Source organism: Oncorhynchus mykiss, chromosome 9 (genome assembly GCF_057628025.1).
Source record: "Oncorhynchus mykiss isolate SJ-2025 chromosome 9, ASM5762802v1, whole genome shotgun sequence".
Taxonomy (NCBI): domain Eukaryota; kingdom Metazoa; phylum Chordata; class Actinopteri; order Salmoniformes; family Salmonidae; genus Oncorhynchus; species Oncorhynchus mykiss.
Genome location: NC_143030.1, coordinates 3,757,298 through 3,782,060, shown reverse-complemented (window position 1 = coordinate 3,782,060; position 24,763 = coordinate 3,757,298). Strand labels below are relative to the sequence as shown.

The 24,763-nt window shown below is 41.2% G+C and overlaps 1 protein-coding gene across 1 annotated transcript; it reads right to left on the bottom strand.

Annotated features, from left to right (window-relative positions):
• Positions 1–3,050: 3,050 nt before the first annotated feature.
• On the bottom strand, positions 3,051–18,408 carry LOC110531348 (stress-associated endoplasmic reticulum protein 1). Its single transcript, XM_036987001.2, has 3 exons — positions 17,436–18,408; positions 8,036–8,111; positions 3,051–4,342 (listed from the first exon to the last, which is right to left on the bottom strand). The coding sequence occupies exons 1-3, from the start codon at positions 17,517–17,519 to the stop codon at positions 4,302–4,304; spliced, it is 201 nt and encodes a 66-aa protein (XP_036842896.1). The 5' UTR covers positions 17,520–18,408; the 3' UTR covers positions 3,051–4,301.
• Positions 18,409–24,763: the final 6,355 nt, after the last annotated feature.

Sequence of the window (24,763 nt, the reverse complement as noted above, 5' to 3'; positions counted from 1 at the left end):
CAAGAGATATAGTACTAAAACACTTGAGTGTCTCTCTTGATCCTAGGTCCTGGTAGTGTTGTGCCACAACACCTACAACTGAGCTTTGGAGAAATAAGCAGATTTAAAGAGGAGTCCGTAATTTGCTTTCTAATGATCATGATCTTTTCCTCAAAGAAGTTAATGAATTTATCACTGCTGAAGTGAAAGCCATCCTCTCTTAGGGAATGCTTTTTAGTTAGCTTTGCGACAGTATCAAAAATAAATTTTGGATTGTTCTTATTCTCCTCAATTAAATTGGAAAAATAGGATGATCGAGCAGCAGTAAGGGCTCTTCGGTACTGCACGGTACTGTCTTTCCAAGCTAGTCTGAAGACTTCCAGTTTGGTGGAGCAGCAGTGAGGGCTCTTCGAAACGGCACGGTCTTTCCAAGCTAGTCGGAAGACTTCCAGTTTGGTGGAACGCCATTTCCGTTCCAATATTCTAGAAGCTTCAGGGCTCAGGTATTTCCTGTATATTTTCTTATGACAAATGTTTTTGGTTTTGTGCGACTGCATCTAAGGTATAACCTTCCTCAGTTAGGTGGTTAACTGATTTTTGTCCTCTGATGTCCTTGGGTAGGCAGAGGGAGTCTGGAAGGGCAACACCTCCGCCTTTGCGGGATGCACAGGGGATATGATCACTAGTGTAACCAGGAGGTGAGGCCTCATTTAACACAGTAAATCTCAATGGGGATAGCTGAGCTGACTACACTGACTGTGCTAGTGGCAGACTCCACTAAGCTGGCAGGCTGGCTAACAGCCTGCTGCCTGGCCTGCACCCTATTTCATTGTGGAGCTAGGGGAGTTAGAGCCCTGACTATGTTCATATATAAGATGAGAGCACCCCTTCAGCTCCAGGATGGAGTCCATCATTAATTTTATCTCTATTTGTGCTTTTTGTGACTCCTCTCTTTGGCTGGAAAAATGGCTGTGTTTTTCTGTGGCTAGGTGGTGACTTAACATAATCATTTGTGGTGCTTTCGCTGTAAAGCCTTTTTGAAATCAGACATCAGGGTTTCTGCACTTTGACATCAGCTGATGAAAGAAGGGCTTTATAAATACATCTGATTGATTGATTATAAAAAGTAAAAATGTAGAAAGTAAAAACTGTCAAGTTGGCAGGTAGCAAAGTAACGTGAGCAACAAACCGCACAGCAGCACGTGATTCAACCAGAGACAAAACTCTAGACCACCTACCAATTCTAGATCACCTTTACTCCACACACACAGAGACGCGTACAAAGCTCTCCCTCCATTTGGCAAATCTGACCATAATTATATCCTCCTGATTCCTGCTTACAAGCAAAACCTAAAGCAGGAAGTGGTCAGATTACGCAGATGCTACACTACAGGACTGTTTTTCTAGCACAGACTGGAATATGTTCCGGGATTCGTCCAATGGCATTGAGGAGTACACCACCTGTCATCGGCTTCATCAACATCGACGACGTCCTCACTGTACGTACATATCCCAACCAGAAGCAGGCGGCAACCTCACCGAGCTAAAGGCTGGAGCTTCTGCTTTCAAGGATACTAATCTAGACGCTTATAATAAATCCCGCTACGCCCTCAGACGAACCATCAAACAGACAAAGTGTCAATACAGGATTAAGATTATATCCTACTAATCCGGCTCTGACAGGATGTGGCAGGGCTTGAAAACTATTACGGACTACAAAGGAAAACCGAGTGCCATAAGAGCTAAATGCTCTTAGCAAACAACACTGAAGCATGCATGAGAGCACCAGCTGTTTCTGGACAATTGTGTGATAACGCACTCAGTAGCTGATGTGAGCAAGACCTTTAAAACAGGTCAACATTCACAAAACCACAGGGCCAGACGGATTACCAGGGCGTGTACTCAAAGCATGCGCTGACCAACTGGCAAGTGTCTTCACTGACATTTTCAACATGTCCCAGACTGAGTCTGTAATACCTACATGTTTCAACCAGACCACCATAGTCTCTGTGCCCAAGAAAATGAAGGTAACCTGCATAAATGATTACCGACCCATAACACTCACGTCGGTAGCCATCAAGTGCTTTGAAAGGCTGGTCATGGCTCACATCAAAAGCATCATTAAGTTTGCTGAGGACACAACAGTTGTAGGCCTGATTACTGACAACAATGAGACAGCCTATAGGGAGGAGGTCTGAGACCTGACAGTGTGGTGCCAGGACAACAACATTTCCCTCAATGTGAGCAAGACAAAGGAGCTGATTGTGGAATACAGGAAAAAGCGTGCCGAACAGGTCCCCATTAACATCAACAGGGCTGTAGTGGAGCGGGTCGAGAATTTCAAGTTCCTTGGTGTCCACATCACCAACAAACTATCATGGTCCAAACACACCAAGACAGTTGTGAAGAGGGCACGACAACACCTTCTGCCCCTCAGGAGATTGAAAAGATTTGGCATGGGTCTCCAGATCCTCAAAAAGTTATACAGCTGCACCATCGAGAGCATCCTGACTGGTACCAGGCAGTTGCCATAGTGTGTAGGGTGTAGTAGGGCGTAGTGCGTAGTCTGTAGGGTTTATTGTGTAGGGCGTAGTGCGTAGTCTGAAGGGTTTAGGGTGTAGTGTATGGGTATGAATACTTTAGGAAGGCACTTTATGTGGAGCTTTAACAGTAAAAGAGATGAGTGACTCAGACAGGTACATTGATGGAAGCAACAACCTGCAATATTAAAACTAATCCGCCCACTAATTATTTATTTTTAATATAAAATAAAAACCCAAAACATTAAGTTTCTCAAAGTGGTTTCATTTCTGATGAAATACTATGATTTAAATCTCATTATAGCTCATGTAGACATACTACTGTCCCTTTAAAACATTCTGAGACAGCGATAGGACATCGACATGAGCAACACCACAGACGAGCGCAATGCAAACAGACGTGTGTACCAGTGAGCTTCCATAACATGTCTCTGCAGCCCCGGAAACAGCAGTTTGGCATCGCTCAACTCTTAGTTGTGGAAATAGACCTGCTAGTGTTTATACTTTACAAACAAACCCAGAAAAATCATCTTTAGAGAAAAAAAATCTGTTTTATTTGTATAAAACTCATTTGCATAGCGTTTTACAGGAGGGAGGTGGACTGACACACACGTTCACACTCTGGGTGTTCAGGAGAGGTGTCTGCCTCTAGGGAGTGCTGCTTCATACACACACACACACACACACTGGCCATTCAGCACGTAGATACCACAGTAACAGAACGGCCAGTGTAGAAGACAACTGAAGACAGTAAAACAGTTGAAAACAGACTGAAAACTTCCTAGATACGGACACACACAGGAGAGAGGGGAGATGGCAGGATAAGGGAACAGAGCAATGAGGGAGATATCAGAGGGATGTGATCATACAAGGGAGATATCAAAAACAAGGACAGATCATGTCACAGCAGTCAGTCAGTCTACTGGACTAACACGATGAGACTGAACCTAGAGCAGTGGTTCTCTCCCCACATCCCAACAGTAACCATCAGTGGGACCAATACCAAACTGACCTGGGATCAGTGTTACAGAGTACAGCTCAGATGAGACAACATTAAGACCCATAAACAAAATGGTTCTTTCAAGAACTACATAAGACATTTCATATTTCAACATTACCAATACAATGTTATAAAATAAAGTCCTGGAGACATTCACAGTATGGAGAACCTGCTGATGTTTACCTTGACAGAGACAGGGTGATCTAATTCACAGTATGGAGAACCTGCTGATGTGTACCTTGACAGAGACAGGGTGATCTAATTCACAGTATGGAGAACCTGCTGATGTTTACCTCGACAGAGACGGGACGGGGATGATGTGTGTGTCAGCTGATGTTTACCTTGACAGAGACGGGACGGGGATGATGTGTGTGTCAGCTAATGTTCAATTATTTTATTTGACCTTTATTTAACTAGGCAAGTCAGTTAAGAACAAATTCTTATTTACAATGACGGCCTACCACGGCCAAACCCTCCCCAAACCCGGACGACGCTGGGCCAATTGTGCGCCGCCCTATGGGACTCCCGATCACGGCCAGTTGTGATACAGCCTGGGACCAAACCAGGGGCTGTAGTGACACCTCTACCACTGAGATGCAGTGCCTTAGACCACTGCGCCACTCGGGAACCCTAAAATGTTTTAACTCGACACAGAGAGGAGGGGGGTGTGTATGAGTAAAGGGAGAACACTGGGCCGGATGTCTGTCTGTGGCTGGAGCAGGGATGGGGTGAGGCTGTTGGTGTTCTCCCAGGGGAGGAGGCTCTGATCTGGGTGACAACCATCACAACCCCTGCCTGATACTCTGGATGATCTGGAAGATGGCTGAGAGAGGGAGACAGAGAGAGACAGAGAGAGACAAGAGAGAGACAGAGAGACAGATACAAATCAGAGTCCATTGTGATGTCTGTGACCCAGCTCCACCCAAACATTCCCAGAGTCCTGCATCAGGTGACACACAAAAATATTAGCTGGCGTAACGAATGAAAACATTTCAACCCGTGGGTCGGCTCTTGGATTCAGAACAATTACATTGCAGCTTGAATTTTTTTTAAAAACAAGGTTGTATAAAAAATGATGACATTTTTTATGAATGGTCCTTGTTCACTGTTCACCCCGCTATCATCCAGAAGGCGAGGTCAGTACAGGTGCATCAAAATAGCGACCGAGAGACTGAAAAACAGCTTCTATCTCAAGGCCATCGGACTGTTAAATAGACATCCCTAGCCAGCTTCCACCTCGTACCCCGCCCTGAACTTAGTCACTGTCACTAGCCGACTACCACCCGGTTACTCAACCCTGCACCTTAAGACTGCTGACCTCAAAGTATTCATATCCTTTAACTTGTGTTAGAGCCCGAATTTAAACTGGATAAACTAAAAATCCTCACCCATCTAGACACAATACCCCATAACAACAGTGATAACAGGTTTATTTTTTGAAAATGAAATGCAGAATTCTCATTTACACCTGAGGCAATATTTTGTAGAAGCACCTGGATTGTAATACATTTGCCCATTGTTATTATTTTAAATACTAGATTTTCAAGTAGATTTAAGTCAAAATTGTAATTTGGCCATTCAGGAACGTTCACTGTCATCTTGGTAAGCAACTCCAGTGTTTATTTGGCCTTGTGTTTTAGGTTATTGTCCTGCTGAAAGGTGAATTCATCTCCCAGTGTCTGGTGGAAAGCAGACTGAACAAGGTTCTTCTAGGATTTTGCCTGTGCTTAGCTCCATTCCATTTATTTTCATCCTGAAAAACTCCCAAGTCCTTAACGATGACAAGCAAACCCATAACATGATGCAGCCACTACTATGCTTGAAAATATGAAGAGTGGTACTCAGTAATGTGTTGTATCTTCTCCAAACATAACACTTTGTATTCAGGACACAAAGTGAACTGTTTTAAAGTCACCATTGTCTTTGTGGTAGAATCTGTTTGTGGTAGAATCTGTTTTTGATGCAACTCTGAGGGACCTTACAGATAATTAACTATGTACAGAAAAAAAATCATGTGTGCAATAATAGTGTTTAAAACAAAGTAGTAATTATTAAAACAAAGTAGTATATTATTATCTAACTTCAGCAAATTATTATCCTAAACTTATTTAGGCCATTAACAAAAACATGTCAGCTTTTCATTTTTAATTCATATGTAAACATGTTTTTAAAAACAACTCCACTGTGACATTATAGGTGAAAAACCCTTATATCCATTTTAAAATTCAGGCTGTACCAACAAAGTCTAGAATATGTTCTGAAGACACTATACATAGATATTTAACTTTGGTCACTTTAATAATGTTTACACACTGTTTACCCACTTTATAGGTAAACACAGTATTCTAGTCACGGTTCAGAACTACTGATGAACTTCTGATGTCCACTTCAGTATACACTACCGGTCAAAAGGGTTACTCAGTTAAGGGTTTTTCTTTATTTTGACTATCTTCTACATTGTAGAATAATAGAAGACATCAAACCCAGTAGAAATAACACCTATGGAATCATGTAGTAACCACAAAAGTGTTAAACAAATCAAAATATATTGTATATTATTCTACAATGTAGAAAATAGTCAAAATAAAGAAAAACCCCTTGAATGAGTCGGTGTTGTCAAACGTCTGACCGGTACTGTGTTCTAGTCATAGTTCATCCTATACAATGTTTATTCAGAACCCTCGACTTTCTCCATTGTTACATTACAACCTTAATCTAAATTTTTTTTTTTTTTAAATATTCAAAATCTACACACAACACCTGACAAAGAGAAAACAGGTGTTTAGAAATGTTGCAAATGTATTGAAAATAAACAAATTCCTTATTTACATAAGTATTCAGACTCTTTGCTGTGAGACTTGAAATGGAGCTCAAGTGCTTCCTGTTTCCATTAATCATCCTTGAGATGTTTCTACAACTTGATTGGAGTCCACCTGTAGTAAATTAAATTGATTGGACATGATTTGGAAATATAAGGTCCAACTGTTGACAGTGCATGTCAGAGCATGAACCAAGCCATGAGGTCGAAGGAATTGTCCGTAGAGGTCCGAGACAGGATTGTGTCGACGCACAGATCTGGGGAAGGGTCCCCAAGAACACAGTGGCCTCCATCGTGCTTAAATGGAAGAAGTTTGGAACCACCAAGACTGACCGCCCGGCCAAACTGGGCAATTGGGGAAGAAGGGTCTTGGTCAGGGAGGTGACCAAGAACCCAATGGTCATTCTGACAGAGCTCCAACGTTCCTCTTTGGAGATGGGAGAACCTTCCAGAAGGACAACCATCTCTGCAGCACTCCATCAATCAGGCCTTTTATGGTAGAGTGGCCAGACGGAAGCCCCTCCTCAGACAAACTCCCCAATACAGGTGTGCCAAGCTTGCAGCATCATACCAAAGACTGCCAAAGGTACATCAACAAAGTACTGAGTAAATAGGCTTCAACGATCTTCGTGTACATCTGGATCTGTTTCCCCATGTCATCGAAAGCTCTGGGTCTTTCCTCAGACACCATGTACCTCTCCTGGATAGGCTGGCCCAGTTTCTTCAGCACGGCCAGTTTGTCGATGTTGTTTAGGTTGGTCCTCTCCATCTTCATACAGCCAGTTCTCTGTGTCCTCCAGTTGTAAAGACAGGATATCCCAATACTTATGTAAATGTGATATTTCAGTTTATTTTCAATACATTTGCAAATAAAGTTGTTTTGTCATTTACCAAAACAATTGAATCAATTTTAGAATAAGGCTGTAACGTACATTTTTTTTTACAAAAATAATACTTTCTTGAATCCACTGTAGATCGAGAAATAACTTGAGAATTGGAGAAGCTACTGGTCCAATATTCTAGAACACGGATACATTTTGGACTCTGATACGCACTTTATACATTATGTCAATTAGCCTATCAGAAGCTTCTAAAGCCATGACATGCATACATATACAGTTGAAGTCGGAAGTTTACATACACAAAGTAGATGTCCTAACCGACTTGCCAAAACTATAGTTTGTTAACAAGAAATTTGTGGAGTGGATGAAAAATGAGTTTTAATGAATCCAACCTAAGTGTATGTAAACTTCCGACTTCAACTGTACATGTATGCATGTCATGGCTTTAGAAGCTTCTGATAGGCTAAACGACATAACATGAGTTAATTGGAGGGCCAAAATTCACCCAACTTATTGACCCAAATTAAACAATATAAAGGCAATGCTACCAAATACTAATTGAGTGTTTTGTTAACTTCTGACCCACTGGGAATGTGATGAAAGAAATAAAAGCTGAAATAAATCATTCTCTCTACTATTATTCTGACATTTCACATTCTTAAAATAAAGTGGTGATCCTAACTGACCTTAGACAGGGAATTATTAAAAGGATTAAATGACAGGAATTGTGAAAAACTGAGTTTAAATGTATTTGGCTAAAGTGTATGTAAACTTCTGACTTCAACTGTACGTACGTACGTACATACATACATACATACATACATATATATATATATATACACACACAGTCTCTTACCTGATCCACACACCACAAAGACAAAGAGGGCCAGTAACCAGGGACCAACAGGAGACTTCTCCTCATTCACCACCCGCTGAAACACAGGGTTAATACAGGGTTAACACAGAGGACACAGGGTTAACACAGGGTTAACACATAGGACACAGGGCTAATACAGGGTTAATACAGAGGACACAGGGTTAACACAGAGGACACAGGGTTAACACAGAGGACACAGGGTTAACACAGAGGACACAGGGTTAACACAGGGTTAACACAGAGGACACAGGGTTAACACAGAGGACACAGGGTTAATACAGGGTTAACACAGAGGACACATGTTTAACACAGAGGACACAGGGTTAACACAGGGGACACAGGGTTAATACATTGTTAATACAGGGTTAATACAGGGTTAATACCAGAGACAGGGGTGACAGGGTTAACACAGAGGACACAGGGTTAACACAGAGGACACAGGGTTAATACCGGGTTAACACAGAGGACACAGGGTTAATACAGGGTTAACACAGAGGACACAGGGTTAACACAGGGTTAACACAGGACACAGGGTTAACACAGAGGACACAGGGTTAATACAGGGTTAACACAGAGGACACAGGGTTAATACAGGGTTAACACAGAGGACACAGGGTTAACACAGAGGACACAGGGTTAACACAGAGGACACAGGGTTAACACAGGGTTAATACAGAGGACACAGGGTTAATACAGGGTTAACACAGGGTTAACACAGAGGACACAGGGTTAACACAGGGTTAATACAGAGGACACAGGGTTAACACAGGGTTAACACCAGAGACATGGTTAACACAGGGTTAATACAGGGTTAACCTTTTGCGTGTAGGGGGCAGTATTCTCGTTTTTGGCTAAAAAACGTACCCATTTCAAACTGCCTATTTCTCAGCTCCAGAAACTAGAATCTGCATATAATTGTCAGATTAGGATAGAAAACACTAAAGTTTCCAAAACTGTAAAAATATTGTCTGTGAGTATAACATAACTGATATTGCAGGCGAAAGCCTGAGGAAAATCCAATCAGGAAGTGCCTCTTATTTTAAAACCTCTCTGTTCCTATGCATGCCTACCCTCCATTTAAAGGGATATCAACCAGATTCCTTTTTCTATGGCTTCCCTAAGGTGTCAACAGTCTTTAGACATAGTTTCAGGCTTTTATTTTGAAAAATGAGCGTGAAGGATCACATTGCGTAAGTGGAGAGGTGGGGGCTCTCAGAGTGAGTTTTCGCGCAACTGAGTAAAGAGGCCATTGTTTCTCCCGCTGTTATGGAAAAAGCTACACACTCGGTTGATATATTATTGAATATATATTTTAAAAACAACCTGAGGATTGATTATAAAAAACATTTGACATGTTTCTGTGGACATTATGGATATTATTTGGAATATACATCTGCGTTGTCGTTACCGCTCTTTCCTGTGGATTTCTGAACATAACGCGAGGTATTTTGGGTATAAAAATGATCTTTATGGAACATTTGTTGTGTAACTGGGAGTGTTGTGAGTGAAAACATCCGAAGATCATCAAAGGTAAACAATTTTTTTGATTGCTTTTCTGATTTTCGTGACTTAGCTACTTAATGCTTAGTGTACATAATGTTTTCTTATGCTATCGATAAACTTACACAAACGCTTGGATTGCTTTCGCTGTAAAGCATCATTTTAAAATCTGAGACGACAGGTGGATTAACAAAAGGCTAAACACTTGTGATTTCATGAACATTATTTTTTTTAGTATTTAATATTAATTAACTGTGGCGCTGTGCTATTCAGCGGTTGCTGATGACAATTATCCCGCTACCGGGATAACAACAAGTTAACACCACAGAGGACACAGGGTGAGATGACATGTGAATCATGGAGCAGATGCTCTTATCCAGAGTGACTTACAGGTAATGCAGGGCAGTTTAACAAACCATACAACTCTATGAACAAGGACTACTTCTAACAGTGTCCAGAGAGGAGTGTACGAAAATACATTTACAGGAAGAACTGGGCCGATACAAAGTTCGGAAAGAATAAAACTGAGGGAGATTTTACCTAATTCTGGTAACAAACATTGCATCTGCAGTTTTTACAGTAAATGTTAATTTTTGTTTCAAACTATTCATCGTGCAGAGAGTTGGGAGGTTTGTTCAACTAAAATTAAAATGTTTGTTTGGCATTTTAAAAAAGTGACAACTGACTCTCAGCGTAATTCTTTTGCCGTGGAATTGCCCTTCTTCCAACAATTACATTACATTACATTGCAATTGCAATTACATTACATTACATTACAATTACATTACATTGCAATTACATCACAATTACATTACATTACAATTACATTGCAATTACATTACAATTACATTGATGCTGTTGATCACTGGTTGCCCTTCTTCCAACAATTACATTACATTGATGCTGTTGATCACTGGTTGCCCTTCTTCCAACAAAAGCCCTATTCGGACGGGGTTAGTTTTACTGGGGGAGGTCAGGTAATCAGACTGGGTTAGTTTTACTGGGGGAGGTCATGTAATCATACGGGTTTAGTTTTACTGGGGGAGGTCAGGTAATCAGACGGGGTTAGTTTTACTGGGGGAGGTCAGGTAATCAGACAGGGTTCATTTTACTGGGGGCGGTCAGGTAATCAGACGGGGTTAGTTTTACTGGGGGAGGTCAGGTAATCAGACAGGGTTAGGTCAGGTAACCAGGCAGGGTTAGTTTTACTGGGGGAGGTCAGGTAATCAGACGGGGTTAGTTTTACTGGGTGAGGTCAGGTAATCAGACAGGGTTAGTTTTACTGGGGGAGGTCAGGTAATCAGACAGGGTTAGTTTTACTGGGGGAGGTCAGGTAATCAGACTGGGTTAGTTTTACTGGGGGAGGTCAGGTAATCAGATGGGGTTAGTTTTACTGGGGGGGGGGTCAGGTAATCAGACGGGGTTCGTTTTACTGGGGGAGGTCAGGTAATCAGATTGGGTTAGTTTTACTGGGGGAGATCAGGTAATCAGACGGGGTTAAGTCAGGTAATCAGACATGATTAGTTTTACTGGGGGAGGTCAGGTAATCAGACGGGGTTAGTTTTACTGGGGGAGGTCAGGTAATCAGACAGGGTTAGTTTCACTTGGGGAGATCAGGTAATAAGACGGGGTTAGGTCAGGTAATCAGACAGGATTAGTTTTACTGGGGGAGGTCAGGTAATCAGACAGGGTTAGTTTTACTAGGGGAGATCAGGTAATCAGACGGGGTTAGGTCAGGTAATCAGACAGGGTTAGTTTCACTAGGGGAGATCAGGTAATCAGACGGGGTTAGGTCAGGTAATCAGACAGGGTTAGTTTCACTAGGGGAGATCAGGTAATCAGACAGGGTTAGTTTTACTGGGGGAGGTCAGGTAATCAGACAGGGTTAGTTTTACTGGGGGAGGTCAGGTAATCAGACAGGGTTAGTTTTACTGGGGGAGGTCAGGTAATCAGACAGGGTTAGTTTTACTGGGGGAGGTCAGGTAATCAGACAGGATTAGTTTTACTGGGGGAGGTCAGGTAATCAGACAGGATTAGTTTTACTGGGGGAGGTCGGGTAATTAGACAGGATTAGTTTTACTGGGGGAAGTCAGGTAATCAGACGGGGTTAGTTTTACTGGGGGAGGTCATGTAATCAGACGGGGTTAGTTTTACTGGGGGAGGTCAGGTAATCAGACGGGGTTAGTTTTACTGGGGGAGGTCAGGTAATCAGATGGGGTTAGTTTTAATGGGAGAGGTCAGGTAATCAGACTGGGTTAGTTTTACTGGGGGAGGTCAGGTAATCAGACTGGGTTAGTTTTACTGGGGGAGGTCAGGTAATCAGACTGGGTTAGTTTTACTGGGGGAGGTCAGGTAATCAGATGGGGTTCGTTTTACTGGGGGAGGTAATCAGACTGGGTTAGTTTTACTGGGGGAGGTCAGGTAATCAGACGGGGTTAGGTCAGGTAATCAGACAGGGTTAGTTTTACTGGGGGAGGTCATGTAATCAGACGGGGTTAGTTTTACTGGGGAGGTCAGGTAATCAGACGGGGTTAGTTTTACTGGGGGAGGTCAGGTAATCAGATGGGGTTAGTTTTACTGGGGGAGGTCAGGTAATCAGACAGGGTTCGTTTTACTGGGGGAGGTCAGGTAATCAGACGGGGTTAGTTTTACTGGGGGAGGTCAGGTAATCAGACAGGGTTAGGTCAGGTAACCAGGCAGGGTTAGTTTTACTGGGGGAGGTCAGGTAATCAGACGGGGTTAGTTTTACTGGGTGAGGTCAGGTAATCAGACAGGGTTAGTTTTACTGGGTGAGGTCAGGTAATCAGACAGGGTTAGTTTTACTGGGGGAGGTCAGGTAATCAGACAGGGTTAGTTTTACTGGGGGAGGTCAGGTAATCAGACCGGGTTAGTTTTACTGGGGGAGGTCAGGTAATCAGATGGGGTTAGTTTTACTGGGGGAGGTAATCAGACTTGGTTAGTTTTACTGGGGGAGGTCAGGTAATCAGACAGGATTAGTTTTACTAGGGGAGATCAGGCAATCAGACGGGGTTCGTTTTACTAGGGGAGATCAGGTAATCAGACGGGGTTAGTTTCACTAGGGGAGATCAGGTAATCAGACGGGGTTAGGTCAGGTAATCAGACAGGATTAGTTTTACTGGGGGAGGTCAGGTAATCAGACAGGGTTAGTTTTACTAGGGGAGATCAGGTAATCAGACGGGGTTAGGTCAGGTAATCAGACATGATTAGTTTTACTAGGGGAGATCAGGCAATCAGACGGGGTTCGTTTTACTAGGGGAGATCAGGTAATCAGACGGGGTTAGTTTCACTAGGGGAGATCAGGTAATCAGACGGGGTTAGGTCAGGTAATCAGACAGGATTAGTTTTACTGGGGGAGGTCAGGTAATCAGACAGGGTTAGTTTTACTAGGGGAGATCAGGTAATCAGAAGGGGTTTGTTTTACTAGGGGAGATCAGGTAATCAGACGGGGTTAGGTCAGGTAATCAGACATGATTAGTTTTACTGGGGGAGGTCAGGTAATCAGACAGGGTTAGTTTCACTAGGGGAGATCAGGTAATCAGACAGGGTAAGTTTTACTGGGGGAGGTCAGGTAATCAGACAGGGTTAGTTTTACTGGGGGAGGTCAGGTAATTAGACAGGGTTAGTTTTACTGGGGGAGGTCAGGTAATCAGACAGGGTTAGTTTTACTGGGGGAGGTCAGGTAATCAGACAGGGTTAGTTTTACTGGGGGAGGTCAGGTAATCAGACAGGGTTAGTTTTACTGGGGGAGGTCAGGTAATCAGACAGGGTTAGTTTTACTGGGGGAGGTCAGGTAATCAGACAGGGTTAGTTTTACTGGGGGAGGTCAGGTAATCAGACAGGGTTAGTTTTACTGGGGGAGGTCAGGTAATCAGACTGGGTTAGTTTTACTGGGGGAGGTCAGGTAATCAGACGGGGTTAGTTTTACTGGGGGAGGTCAGGTAATCAGATGGGGTTAGTTTTACTGGGGGAGGTAATCAGACTGGGTTAGTTTTACTGGGGGAGGTCAGGTAATCAGAATTATGTACACGAGCACCAAACACCACACGTGTAATTTTAGTCCTGTCTGTTGCTCGACAAGCTCCTCTGATGACACACGTCCTGTTCTAGTCGACATCCCTGTGTTTGGAGAGAAATGTCTGAGTGACAGCTGTTTCTCTCGCAGTTTGAGCAAGAAAACAGCTGTTTTGATACATTGAACCAAGTGCTGAGCCTAAGCTGTGTATGAATCCTGGCTGTATCACAACCGGCCGTGATTGGGAATCCCATAGGGCGGCGCATAATTGGCCCAGCGTCATCCAGGTTTGGCCTGGGGTTGGCAGTCATTGTCAATAAGAATGTGTTCTTAACTGACTTGCTTAGTTAAATAAAAAGGTTAAGTCAAATTTTAAAACATAGTGGACAACAGTTCTTGAGAGCATGAACAAAACAAAGTGGTTAGGCTACTGGTGAACCGGCATTTGAGTTGTGTGGTTCCAATATCAACATTCCCTTATCTCTGGTTTAAGCTGGCATGCATCAACAGTCCCTTATACCTGGTTTAAGCTGGCATGCATCAACAGTCCCTTATCTCTGGTATAAACTGGCATGCATCAACAGTCCCTTATCTCTGGTTTAAGCTGGCATGCATCAACAGTCCCTTATCTCTGGTTTAAGCTGGCATGCATCAACAGTCCCTTTATCTCTGGAAAAAGCTGGCATGCGTCAACAGTCCCTTATCTCTGGTATAAACTGGCATGCGTCAACAGTCCCTTATCTCTGGTATAAACTGGCATACATAATTCAAGATAACGTCTAAATTGTGTGCAGTGCAATGGACATACAGTGCTTTGGGAAAGTATTCAGACCCCTTGACTTGTTCCGCATTTTGTTACAGCACTATTCTAAAATTGATTAAATTGTTCTGTTCTCAATCTACACACAATACCCCATTATGACATCACAATACCCCATAATGACATCACAATACCCCATAACGACAAAGCAAAAACAGGTATTTTTTTTAAACAAGTGATTTAAAAATAAAAACTGAACACATTTACATAAGTATTCAGACCCTTTACTCAGTACTTTGTTGAAGCACTTTTGGCAGCGATTACAGCCTCTAGTCTTCTTGGGTATGACGCTACAAGCTTGGCACACCTGTATTTGGGGAGTTTCTCACATTCTTCTCTGCAGATCCTCTCAAGCGCTGTCAGGTTGGATGGGGAGCGTGCGTCGCTACACAGCTATTTTCAAGTCTCTCCAGAGATGTTCGATCTGGTTCAAGTCTGGGCTCTGGCTGGGCCACTCATGTACATTCAGAGACTTGTCTCGAAGCCACTCCTGCAAAGTCAAAGGGTCTGAATACTTTCCCGAATGCACCGTATAACGCAAGTCTCAGGAAACACTGTCTGGGTTGGCAATACTCAGTGTAGAAAACAGACGGCCCACAACCTGGACCTACAGGCTGTGGTGAAAGAAAGAAAAGGAGGACTTCAGCAGACCAGGGGAGTATCAATTTGGATTTCATTTACTGTGAATATTGCAGATCATTTGTGTAGGCTATTAGCCAGGAAAAGCGGGTAGTGGCTGAATTTATCCTCAAGCCCACTACTTTAATTCCCCTCATTGTTACGCTACTTGATATGTAATAATTATTATAACAAGTTTATGAATAACTAAATGACAGTATAAAGCTATAGATAGTACACTGCATAATGAATAGTCAGCTAGTGTTGTGGGTGGACTCACTGTATAATGAATAGTCAGCTAGGGTTGTGGGTGGACTCACTGCATAATGAATAGTCAGCTAGGGTTGTGGGTGGACTCACTGCATAATGAATAGTCAGCTAGTGTTGTGGATGGACTCACTGCATAATGAATAGTCAGCTGGTGTTGTGGATGGACTCACTGCATAATGAATAGTCAGCTAGTGTTGTGGATGGACTCACTGCATAATGAATAGTCAGCTAGTGTTGTGGATGGACTCACTGCATAATGAATAGTCAGCTGGTGTTGTGGGTGGACTCACTGTATAATGAATAGTCAGCTAGTGTTGTGGGTGGACTCACTGCATAATGAATAGTCAGCTAGGGTTGTGGGTGGACTCACTGCATAATGAATAGTCAGCTAGTGTTGTGGGTGGACTCACTGTATAATGAATAGTCAGCTAGGGTTGTGGGTGGACTCACTGCATAATGAATAGTCAGCTAGTGTTGTGGGTGGACTCACTGCATAATGAATAGTCAGCTAGTGTTGTGGATGGACTCACTGCATAATGAATAGTCAGCTGGTGTTGTGGGTGGACTCACTGCATAATGAATAGTCAGCTAGGGTTGTGGGTGGACTCACTGTAAAATGTGGCATTACTAGACTGGTTTTATGCACACTTTCTATCCAAGATGGGAGAGTGAGAGAACAGCTCATATCATACAGGTCCAGACGAACTGTGTTATGCCAGTAGGCACTTCGGATACCATTACTTTTTTGTTGCAGGTTAGGAAACTGAGGTTAAGGTAAGGGGAAAAAAACACTCTCCTAACCTGCTACAAAAATCCCATGTATGAAGTGCCGTGATCACCTCTAGGTAGTGATTTAACGTTAGCTAGCCAACCACATCCCTAGAACGGAACTTCCACCCTGCTGTTGCTAGGGTTGTGGTGGTAATAACATCTAAACTTTGACTGACAAAAACATATAGCTTGCTTTAATGACCACTGACTAGTCAAACATCTAGAGTCAATTTCACTGGCAAATGAGCTACTTGGGTAATGTAGCACAACAATGTTTATATGAACAAGAAGGTGATAGATATCATGTCCCCAAAGCTGCAGTCCAAACACGTTATTTTTAACCCCTCAGCCAGCTCCTTTCCCTCCGGGGGAATCCCCGTCCAAACCAAATGCAGTTTCATCGCCACCTCAAATTCACTAACCTCGGCCCTCGATTTAGTTCGAGGGAGCGAGTGGACAACTTTGGTCACTTGCGGGGTTGATATGACTCACAATTAAACTCAAACTGTAGTCTCACATGTCAAACTCTGGTGACAGCGAAGTGTCAAATGTAATAAACAAGGCTGCATTTTCGGCATGTCAGGGGAAAAAAAGTATAAAGCTAGCTCTCTAAAATATATAGACATTGATTTTAGCATTGGCAAATTGACCTAGTCTCGTAGTGAGGAGCCTAGAATCATAAAAACATTTTTGGGTAATTCTGAAATGTATTGGAATAAATGACCAAACTATAAAAATAGCTACCTGACAGGAGTGCTATCTAGCTACCTGACAGGAGTGTTATCTAGCTACCTGACAGGAGTGTTATCTAGCTACCTGACAGGAGTGTTATCTAGCTACCTGACAGGAGTGCTGGCTAGATACGTTATCTTGCTAGGTACATTAATAGCTTTAGGTTGGTTGTTTTTAAGCTCAACTTCAGATCATCTCTCTCCCTCGCTTGGGCAATGACGGGCTGAGGGTTTAGGGTTGAGGGCTGTCTACTTTGAAACGCAGCCTTAAGTCGAATGGTCATTACTAGCGAGCCAGACAGCCAAAATTAGAATCCCTAGCTAGATGGATGGACAAACTTGCTAACGTGTCGGCAGCCAAAACGTGTCTTAAATTAAGATTGTTTTATTCTTGATTATGAATTATAAAATGAAATTAACTACAGCATCGTGCACTGTGAATGGTGAGCCCTCAGTCTGATTCCCAGGCAGACAGATTGACAGATCTTCAGCTTGTTACAGTGAGCTCTCCGTTTGAATGGCCAGCTGATTGAATAGCCAACTAGTTAGCCGGTGCTGTCATAGCCTAGGCTAGTAGCTATCGGTGTGTGTGTAGCTGATAGCCAGCTAATGTTAGTTAACAAGCTCGAGTCTAACCGTGGTTTTCTGGACGTGTCCTCGCTGCGTTATGGTCTTGCTGTGTTTCTCGTTAGCCACTTTCATCCGTTGGACCGCCGACATGTCGACAACCGGTGTCAAAGTCACTCACAGCCACGAAATAACGATACACTAACTCAACCACCGGCGTATCACTTACAGATAAGGACTAATGAGAAAGGAGGGCAGTTTGTTGATTAGAATTGTTTTTTTTTAAAGCGATGAATAAGAATAGCCGATAACTGCTAGCGTCCAGGCCGCGAAGGCTAACGGTTGTTAGCTTGCTGTTAGCCGGCTGGCTACCGGAAGTAGATGCTTCTACCCTCGTCACGTGTCGAGGGTCTAGTGTGACACATGTTTTCTAAGGGGCAGATCTAGTGTCGGTCTAATCTACCCCAAACTAGACTAAAACGATGCAGAGGGACAAACCAAAACCAGCTCTGGGATCCGTTTCACAAATTAAATGAAGTTAGCTGTTTTATTAGGAAACCTTGTTGCCAGAAATACTGTCTACTTTGCCTGCATTTCAAGCAGTGTTGTTTTCTTGTTGTATCGCTTCAGTTCGAACGTATTTTACATGGACTTGTTTTAGCCACATACCTTCGCTATCCCGGTTTCCCTGTAACTGAAAAACATCTTCCTAAACTCGTCCGTTTCGGGGTGGTCCACATGAATGTAGTCGAGGACCGGTCAACCCCGTTCTCTTATATCGAGGCGGAGTTGAGTTTTAATAACGGGTAGCTGGATTTACAACATTTAGACACCATCAGTCGATTCTTGTAAAAAATTACATTTCCAACTGCGGTCCTGAAATTAATACTTTTAATAAGAACCTATTAAATACAACATCTAATTCCATTTGTCACATGCGCCGAATATAACTAATGTAGAATTTTTCGTGAAATGTTTGCTAACGACCTTTCCCAACAATACAGAGTTTAAAGTTAAATAAAACAGTTACTTCTTCTAGGGTGGGGTTTATCGGGGGTTGGCATCCAACGTTATGGTGCATTACCGCCACCTACTGTACTGGCGTGCGGGCCAGAGACAGGGAGAAACTAAATCCTACGTGCCAGCCACGTTGCTCTTAAAAATAGATCATAAAATATTTGAGACCATCTCTAATGACGTTCTAGTAAATATACTATTTAAACTAATTTCCTGTATCCCCTTCTCCCTCATATTAGATCTCAGCCTCTCTCTTTCCCTCTGATACTGCCCGCACTGTAGCAATACATACTCCACTGTCTCTGTTTCCTGGCAATAATCACACTTTCCTGTTGGATGCTTTCCTATCACATTAAGGACTTATTCAACTGGCTATGTCCCACCCTTAATCTTGTAAAAATAGCCTCCTCTCTTCTGTTCTTTCCTGCTGTCCTCCACTCGCCGACTTTACTCTGTACTTGAAATTAATGTCTGCCCTAAGTATCTCTATTCCACTGCTCATTCCATCTCTACACCGCCCCTGTCCATATCAGACTTTTAACCTGCTCCTGCCATCTCTACACCGCCCCTGTCCATATCAGGCTTTTAACCTATCATCTCTACATCTCTAGTGATTGTTTAGTCAGTACATCAACATCCCCACTACTTAGTGCTTGTTTAGCCAGTACATGAACATCCCCACTACTTAGTGCTTGTTTAGCCAGTACATGATCATCCCCACTACTTAGTGGCTGTTTAGCCAGTACATCAACTGCCTTGTTCCCCTCCACATGGGTTGGGACCCAAGTATCTATTATCTCTATGGTTTTGTAGTATGTGATAAAGCAGGTCTCGTCTCCTTTGTGAGCTAAAGGACTGAAAACTCATCAACACTGCACATGACTCAGAGCAAATTTCTACACTGTCTGGCTTGACTTCCTCCACCCACTGCAAGGTCAATAGTATTAGTAGTAACAGTAGTAGTAGTAACAGTAGCAATAATAGTAGTAACAGTAGTAGTAGAATTAGCAGTAGCAATAGCAGTAGTAGTAGTAGTAACAGTAGTAGTAGTAGTAACAATAGTAGTAGTAGTAACAGTAGTAGTAGTAGTAACAGTAGTAGTAGTAGTAACAGTAGTAGTAGTAGTAGTACCAGTAGTAGTAGTAGTAACAGTAGTAGCAGTAGTACTAATAACAGTAGTAGTAGTAGTAACAGTAGTAGTAGTATCAGTAGTAGTAGTAGCAGTAGTAGTAGTAGTAACAGTAGTAGTAGTAGTAGTAGTAATAACAGTAGTAGTAGTAGTAACAGTAGTAGTAGTAGTAGTAGTAACAGTAGCAATAGTAGCAGTAGTACTAATAACAGTAGTAGTAGTAGTAACAGTAGCAATAGGGGATTTTCTGGGAATTCTCGGTGCCGGAGTTTGCGACTACAGACAATTATAATAATATAGTTATTGGCGGGGAAACTCAATCATTTTAATAGCAGGACACCAAGGTTCGTATTTCAGCTTTGACACCGATAGACTAAAATAGATTTTAGATGTTAATTCATCTATTTGTATGTTTTGCCTGAAAAATATGGTCGCTAGTGTTTGTATAAGATACGAACTGAACGTTTAATATGTTGTTTAGATTGAATTGAAAAAAAATAAGTCGTTAAAAATAATGGCGGGACAATTTCGATGTAATACGCTATTTTGCCCAAAATGATCTGCTAGAATAATGTATTGAGATGGGAGTCGTATTTAAATAAATGTATCATAGAAGAGAAAGTCACCTAAAGTTAAATGTAGGGAATAACGGAGAGATACGATACAGTTTTGTGCCACCAGGATGATGTATTTTTTAATGAATGGACTGACATACGATAAATTTAGCACAGAACATGGTACGTTTAAATGTTAGGGTATAGAAAGTTGAGAAGTTTGGTTGGTTTTATTTTGTTGATATAATTTAAAGCAGAACTCAATCTGAATAGGGAATATATATTTTACAGAGGCAGGCTGACTGCGGCTTCGTTTTACGTTTACAACACCGTTCCTCAAATTTAAACAGAGAAAATGGGTTGTGGTATTTAGAGGGAAAATGCGTGCATTATAGCTTTGAGTTACTTTTCAGAAGTGGCTAAAAGTTCCAAATACATTTTTTTTAAAGGAGCTGAATATCGTACGGATAATCTGAAAAGATGCTACAGCTAGCAACAGAATTGCTAGGCATTCAATTGGGCTATATAGTGCACTACTTTAGACGAGAGTCCTATTCCCTATATAGTGCACTACTTTAGACGAGAGTCCTATTCCCTATATAGTGCACTACTTTAGACGAGAGTCCTATTCCCTATATAGTGCACTACTTTAGACGAGAGTCCTATTCCCTATATAGTGCACTACTTTAGACGAGAGTCCTATTCCCTATATAGTGCACTACTTTGGACTATAAAATAGGTAAGAATAGTTGAATCGTAAAAAGTTGTGGTTGTTTTCCCGAGTATTGATTTTTGGTTAGGTAACGCTAGTGAATTCAAACAAGAAGTTAACGTATTCTAAAAACATTATCTGTTTTCATTACTGAAGCAAGTAAATGTCTTATCTTAAAGGGACAGTGCACGTTTATCACAGTGGTTTGAGTGTATGGCAGTGTATAAAATATTTTGGGGCGACAATTTGGAGATAGACTGAATGGGTTACATGAAACATCGAGGGATTTGGAGCAAATGATGTGAAGAGATTATCATAATTATTAGTTTTCGTTGTTGTAGTAAACATTTGGGTTAAGGGGATTTCCCCATTCCCAGAGACAAGATATCTTAAAGGGGTACACTCACTGATGGAATATTAGGAGTTTTAATTAGACAAGTGAATAATGTATTGGGAATAGAGTCGTAATTAAAATGCTAAGTCAAAGACGAGACAGTTACTTAAATCAAAATGAATTCTAAATAATAACGAAGAGACAATTACGATTTATGCCCATCGAAATGTTCGTATAAATTTAGCGAATTGAGAGATGAGAGATGTTGATTGATGTTGTAAATTCTAATTCAGGATTCAACTGATGTGATAAATTAGGTTTGGTTTATCGAACCCGTACTACTGATGCTGCAGACAGCCAACAAGTATTTACTGTTCATTGAAAGTCGTTGTGGATCAGCTCTAGGCTGAGCGCTTGTTGATGACATCACTCGCAAGGCACTTTTGTCGCCACGGAAATGATGTTGTGACTGGGGGTAACGGAGAAAATAGTTTGCTGATAAAAGTGTTTTGTTTATTTGGTTACTGGTTATGGTCAATTTTAGGGTTTGATTTAACTTAATTAAACATTGTATTCTGGTGTGTTTAAGTAGGATTCCTTATTCCGGGACAGATGGAAGTTATCTAAAATATGTAAGTTGAAGGAGCCATTGGAGAATGCGTTTACATTTTTATTAAATATCTGGGATTAAATTACGGATTTCTTACACTGAGAAATGTACAACATTTGCGGCAGAGGGGAAAAGTAATACATTGGATAATAATGTTATTAGGTTAATTGTATCTAAGGGAAGCGTTGGATAATAATGTTATCAGGTTAATTGTATCTAAGGGAAGCATTGGATAATAATGTTATCAGGTTAATTGTATCATGTAAGCATGTTCATTTAAGTAAACATATACATAGACGTTGTTTAAAACTTATGATTGATGATTTGAGTTAAAGGGGAATTATCATTAGGTTTAGTTTATAGTTCACTTTTGAGTTTCTGAATCGATGTAGCATAGTGAATGCTAGTTAGGAGTGTTGTGTTCTTCTGGGAAAATTGATGTTTAGGTGTCTCACTTTTAGATGTTTCCTGGGAATATAATCTTGGGGAGAGTGGGTGAGATTGAGGCCATAAACGACCAAATTGAAAAAGACCTGGAAGTTTATTAAGTTGTTTATTCATTAAGGTTTGCAAATATATACACATAAAACATTTGTTAGGACTATTTGTTTTAGTGCAAAGGTATTTTAAAGAGGCACGCTCACATATGGAACTTTAAATTAATTTTAATGGAGTTTTAGTTTGGGGTTTAGAATTATTGTTTGAATCACTGAAGAGAAAGTGTTTCAGGATTCTGTTTTACAATATTAGCTGTGAAGTTTTTTGAATTGGCTATTATTGATTTGGTATTACAACAGAAAATAATCCTATTTATCATTGAGAATAAATAGGGGGAGATAAAACATGGTCCTTTGAGGTTTGGACAGGACACCGTATTAAGCCAATAGGGCAGGAAATTACATAGAAAAATAAGTTTAAGTTCTTAGGGGTGATAAATTACTGTAGGTAAGGTATTCCACACTATGCAACATATATTAAATTCATGTTATTGTCAGATAGAATACTGAGGATCTCTGAAGGAAAGAGCTTGTAAGTGTAGGAAGGATTTTGAATATGGTTAGCATTTGTTTTGGCTTTGTTTGACTATTAGGAGGTTTTTTAAATAGTATTAAATTTAACAGGAATATAGGACATCTGTGGCGATTTAGGATTATTGTAAGGATTAAGATAGATTGATTAAGGAAATGTAAGGACTTTAGAGATTGCCACTCATAGACATGTTTTTTCTAAAATCAATGATTTTAGATAAAGTCAAATAGTGAGACGCTTAGTGGTATTTGAGAGATAGGAGAGAAAGGGGTTACTGTTTAAATCGGTAAATATATATATTTAAGAACATATATAAGTATCACAGATACTTCTTAAACTAGATAAGACACTTGACAGAGAATTGATACAGGATTGATATGAATGGATGCCCAAGGGAGAATTGGACATACATGATAATGTCAGAATATAAGGATAATTTACTAATCCTACCTAAGTCATTATTTAGGGTAGATAAGGTTGTTACCTGGGCAGAGCCAGGTATCAAAAGGGGGATGGGTAAGTTTGTGGTCTATTATAGGACACTTAGTGGCTTATTGGATAATAAACTGATAATAAATAAAACAAATTAGCTAACAAATAGGAATAGAAGTTAAAAATATAATCAGATAAAACATATGAGAAACTGTTTGTTAACCAAGCCTGTATGTCCAGGATTTTATGCATTACAGGTGAACTACAGGTGAAGTCACTCAATCCAGTCCCTGAGGCTTTTTGGGGGGACCATACCAAGGACTCCTGGTGACAGCTACATTCACCTGTGTGACTGTTTTAATTTTATGTGGCTGTTGTCTAATTCCCTGTGTACGAGGCCTTATTTCCAGGACTCTGGAGAAATCGATGACACAACAGATGGTGAGGTACCAGCCGATTCCAGGTTCTGACGCGTGGAGTGCTGAATGCATGTCTACAGAACAAGTGGACGAATCTGGATCCTTCATTTGCGGGGAATTTATATTTGATGAGACCATTTTTGATGTTTAGGGAGGTTAGGTTGTATCTTGTTTCAATATTAGACTGTTGTTTTATGAAGATGTTAACGAAAATCCTGATAAGAAGAGTTATGATTCTGATGTAGGCCTAAGAAACAGTCAGTGCGAATGCAAGTAGTGGGTTATGTTTAGGTGATGTTTTGATGACAATAAATATTTCTAATAAAAATAGAAATGAATGAACTATATCGCCAGTCTGGCTAGAAGGCTTATCTTCACAAGCATGACCTTGACTTGGTCGTATATTATCTTAATAGGGAGAGACGATGTGAGAACCATACAGCCTTTGTACTAGAATGGAGATGGCACGGGTTGGTACTGAAACTAATGACGTCATTTTAAGTTTATAACCTGTGGTAAAATGTGTAAGGAGCAGTACTCTCGTGAATAAAGGCTGCTGTTTGACTTTAAGACTGGGCTCTGTCCATTTTTATAAAATAAGGGTCATACAAACCCTTATGAATTGACAGAGTGTTTAATTTTAATTGGGTGTTAAAACATAGAGGAATTTAATTCCTACAACAAGAAGGTAGAAACTAGGGCCTGTAGGACCTGCCTTGTTGATAGTGCTGTTAAGAAACAGATCAGGGCTTTATTATGGACAGACTTCTCACCATCTTAACTGTTGTATCAATATGTTTTGACCAAGACAGATGACCTCAACATGCTCAATTTCCATGTTATTTATTACAATCCAGGGTTACTCCAAGCAGTTTAGTCACCTCAACTTGTTCAATTCCCACATTTATTACAGGATTTAGTTGAGGTTTAGTGAATGATTTGCAAATAGGAGTGGAACTATCGTCCACTATTATTCATTTTCCATCCAAGTTGTCAGACCCCGGTGGCTTGTCATTGTTGACAGACACATTTTTTCATCTCTTCCACACTCACGTTACAGAATTTAAAATTACAATGCCAGTTCTTTCATAATTTGATACTCGGATGTGTCAGCGTGTGCTGCTGCCATGTCATGCTTAAGTTTGCCAATCTTGTGTGATG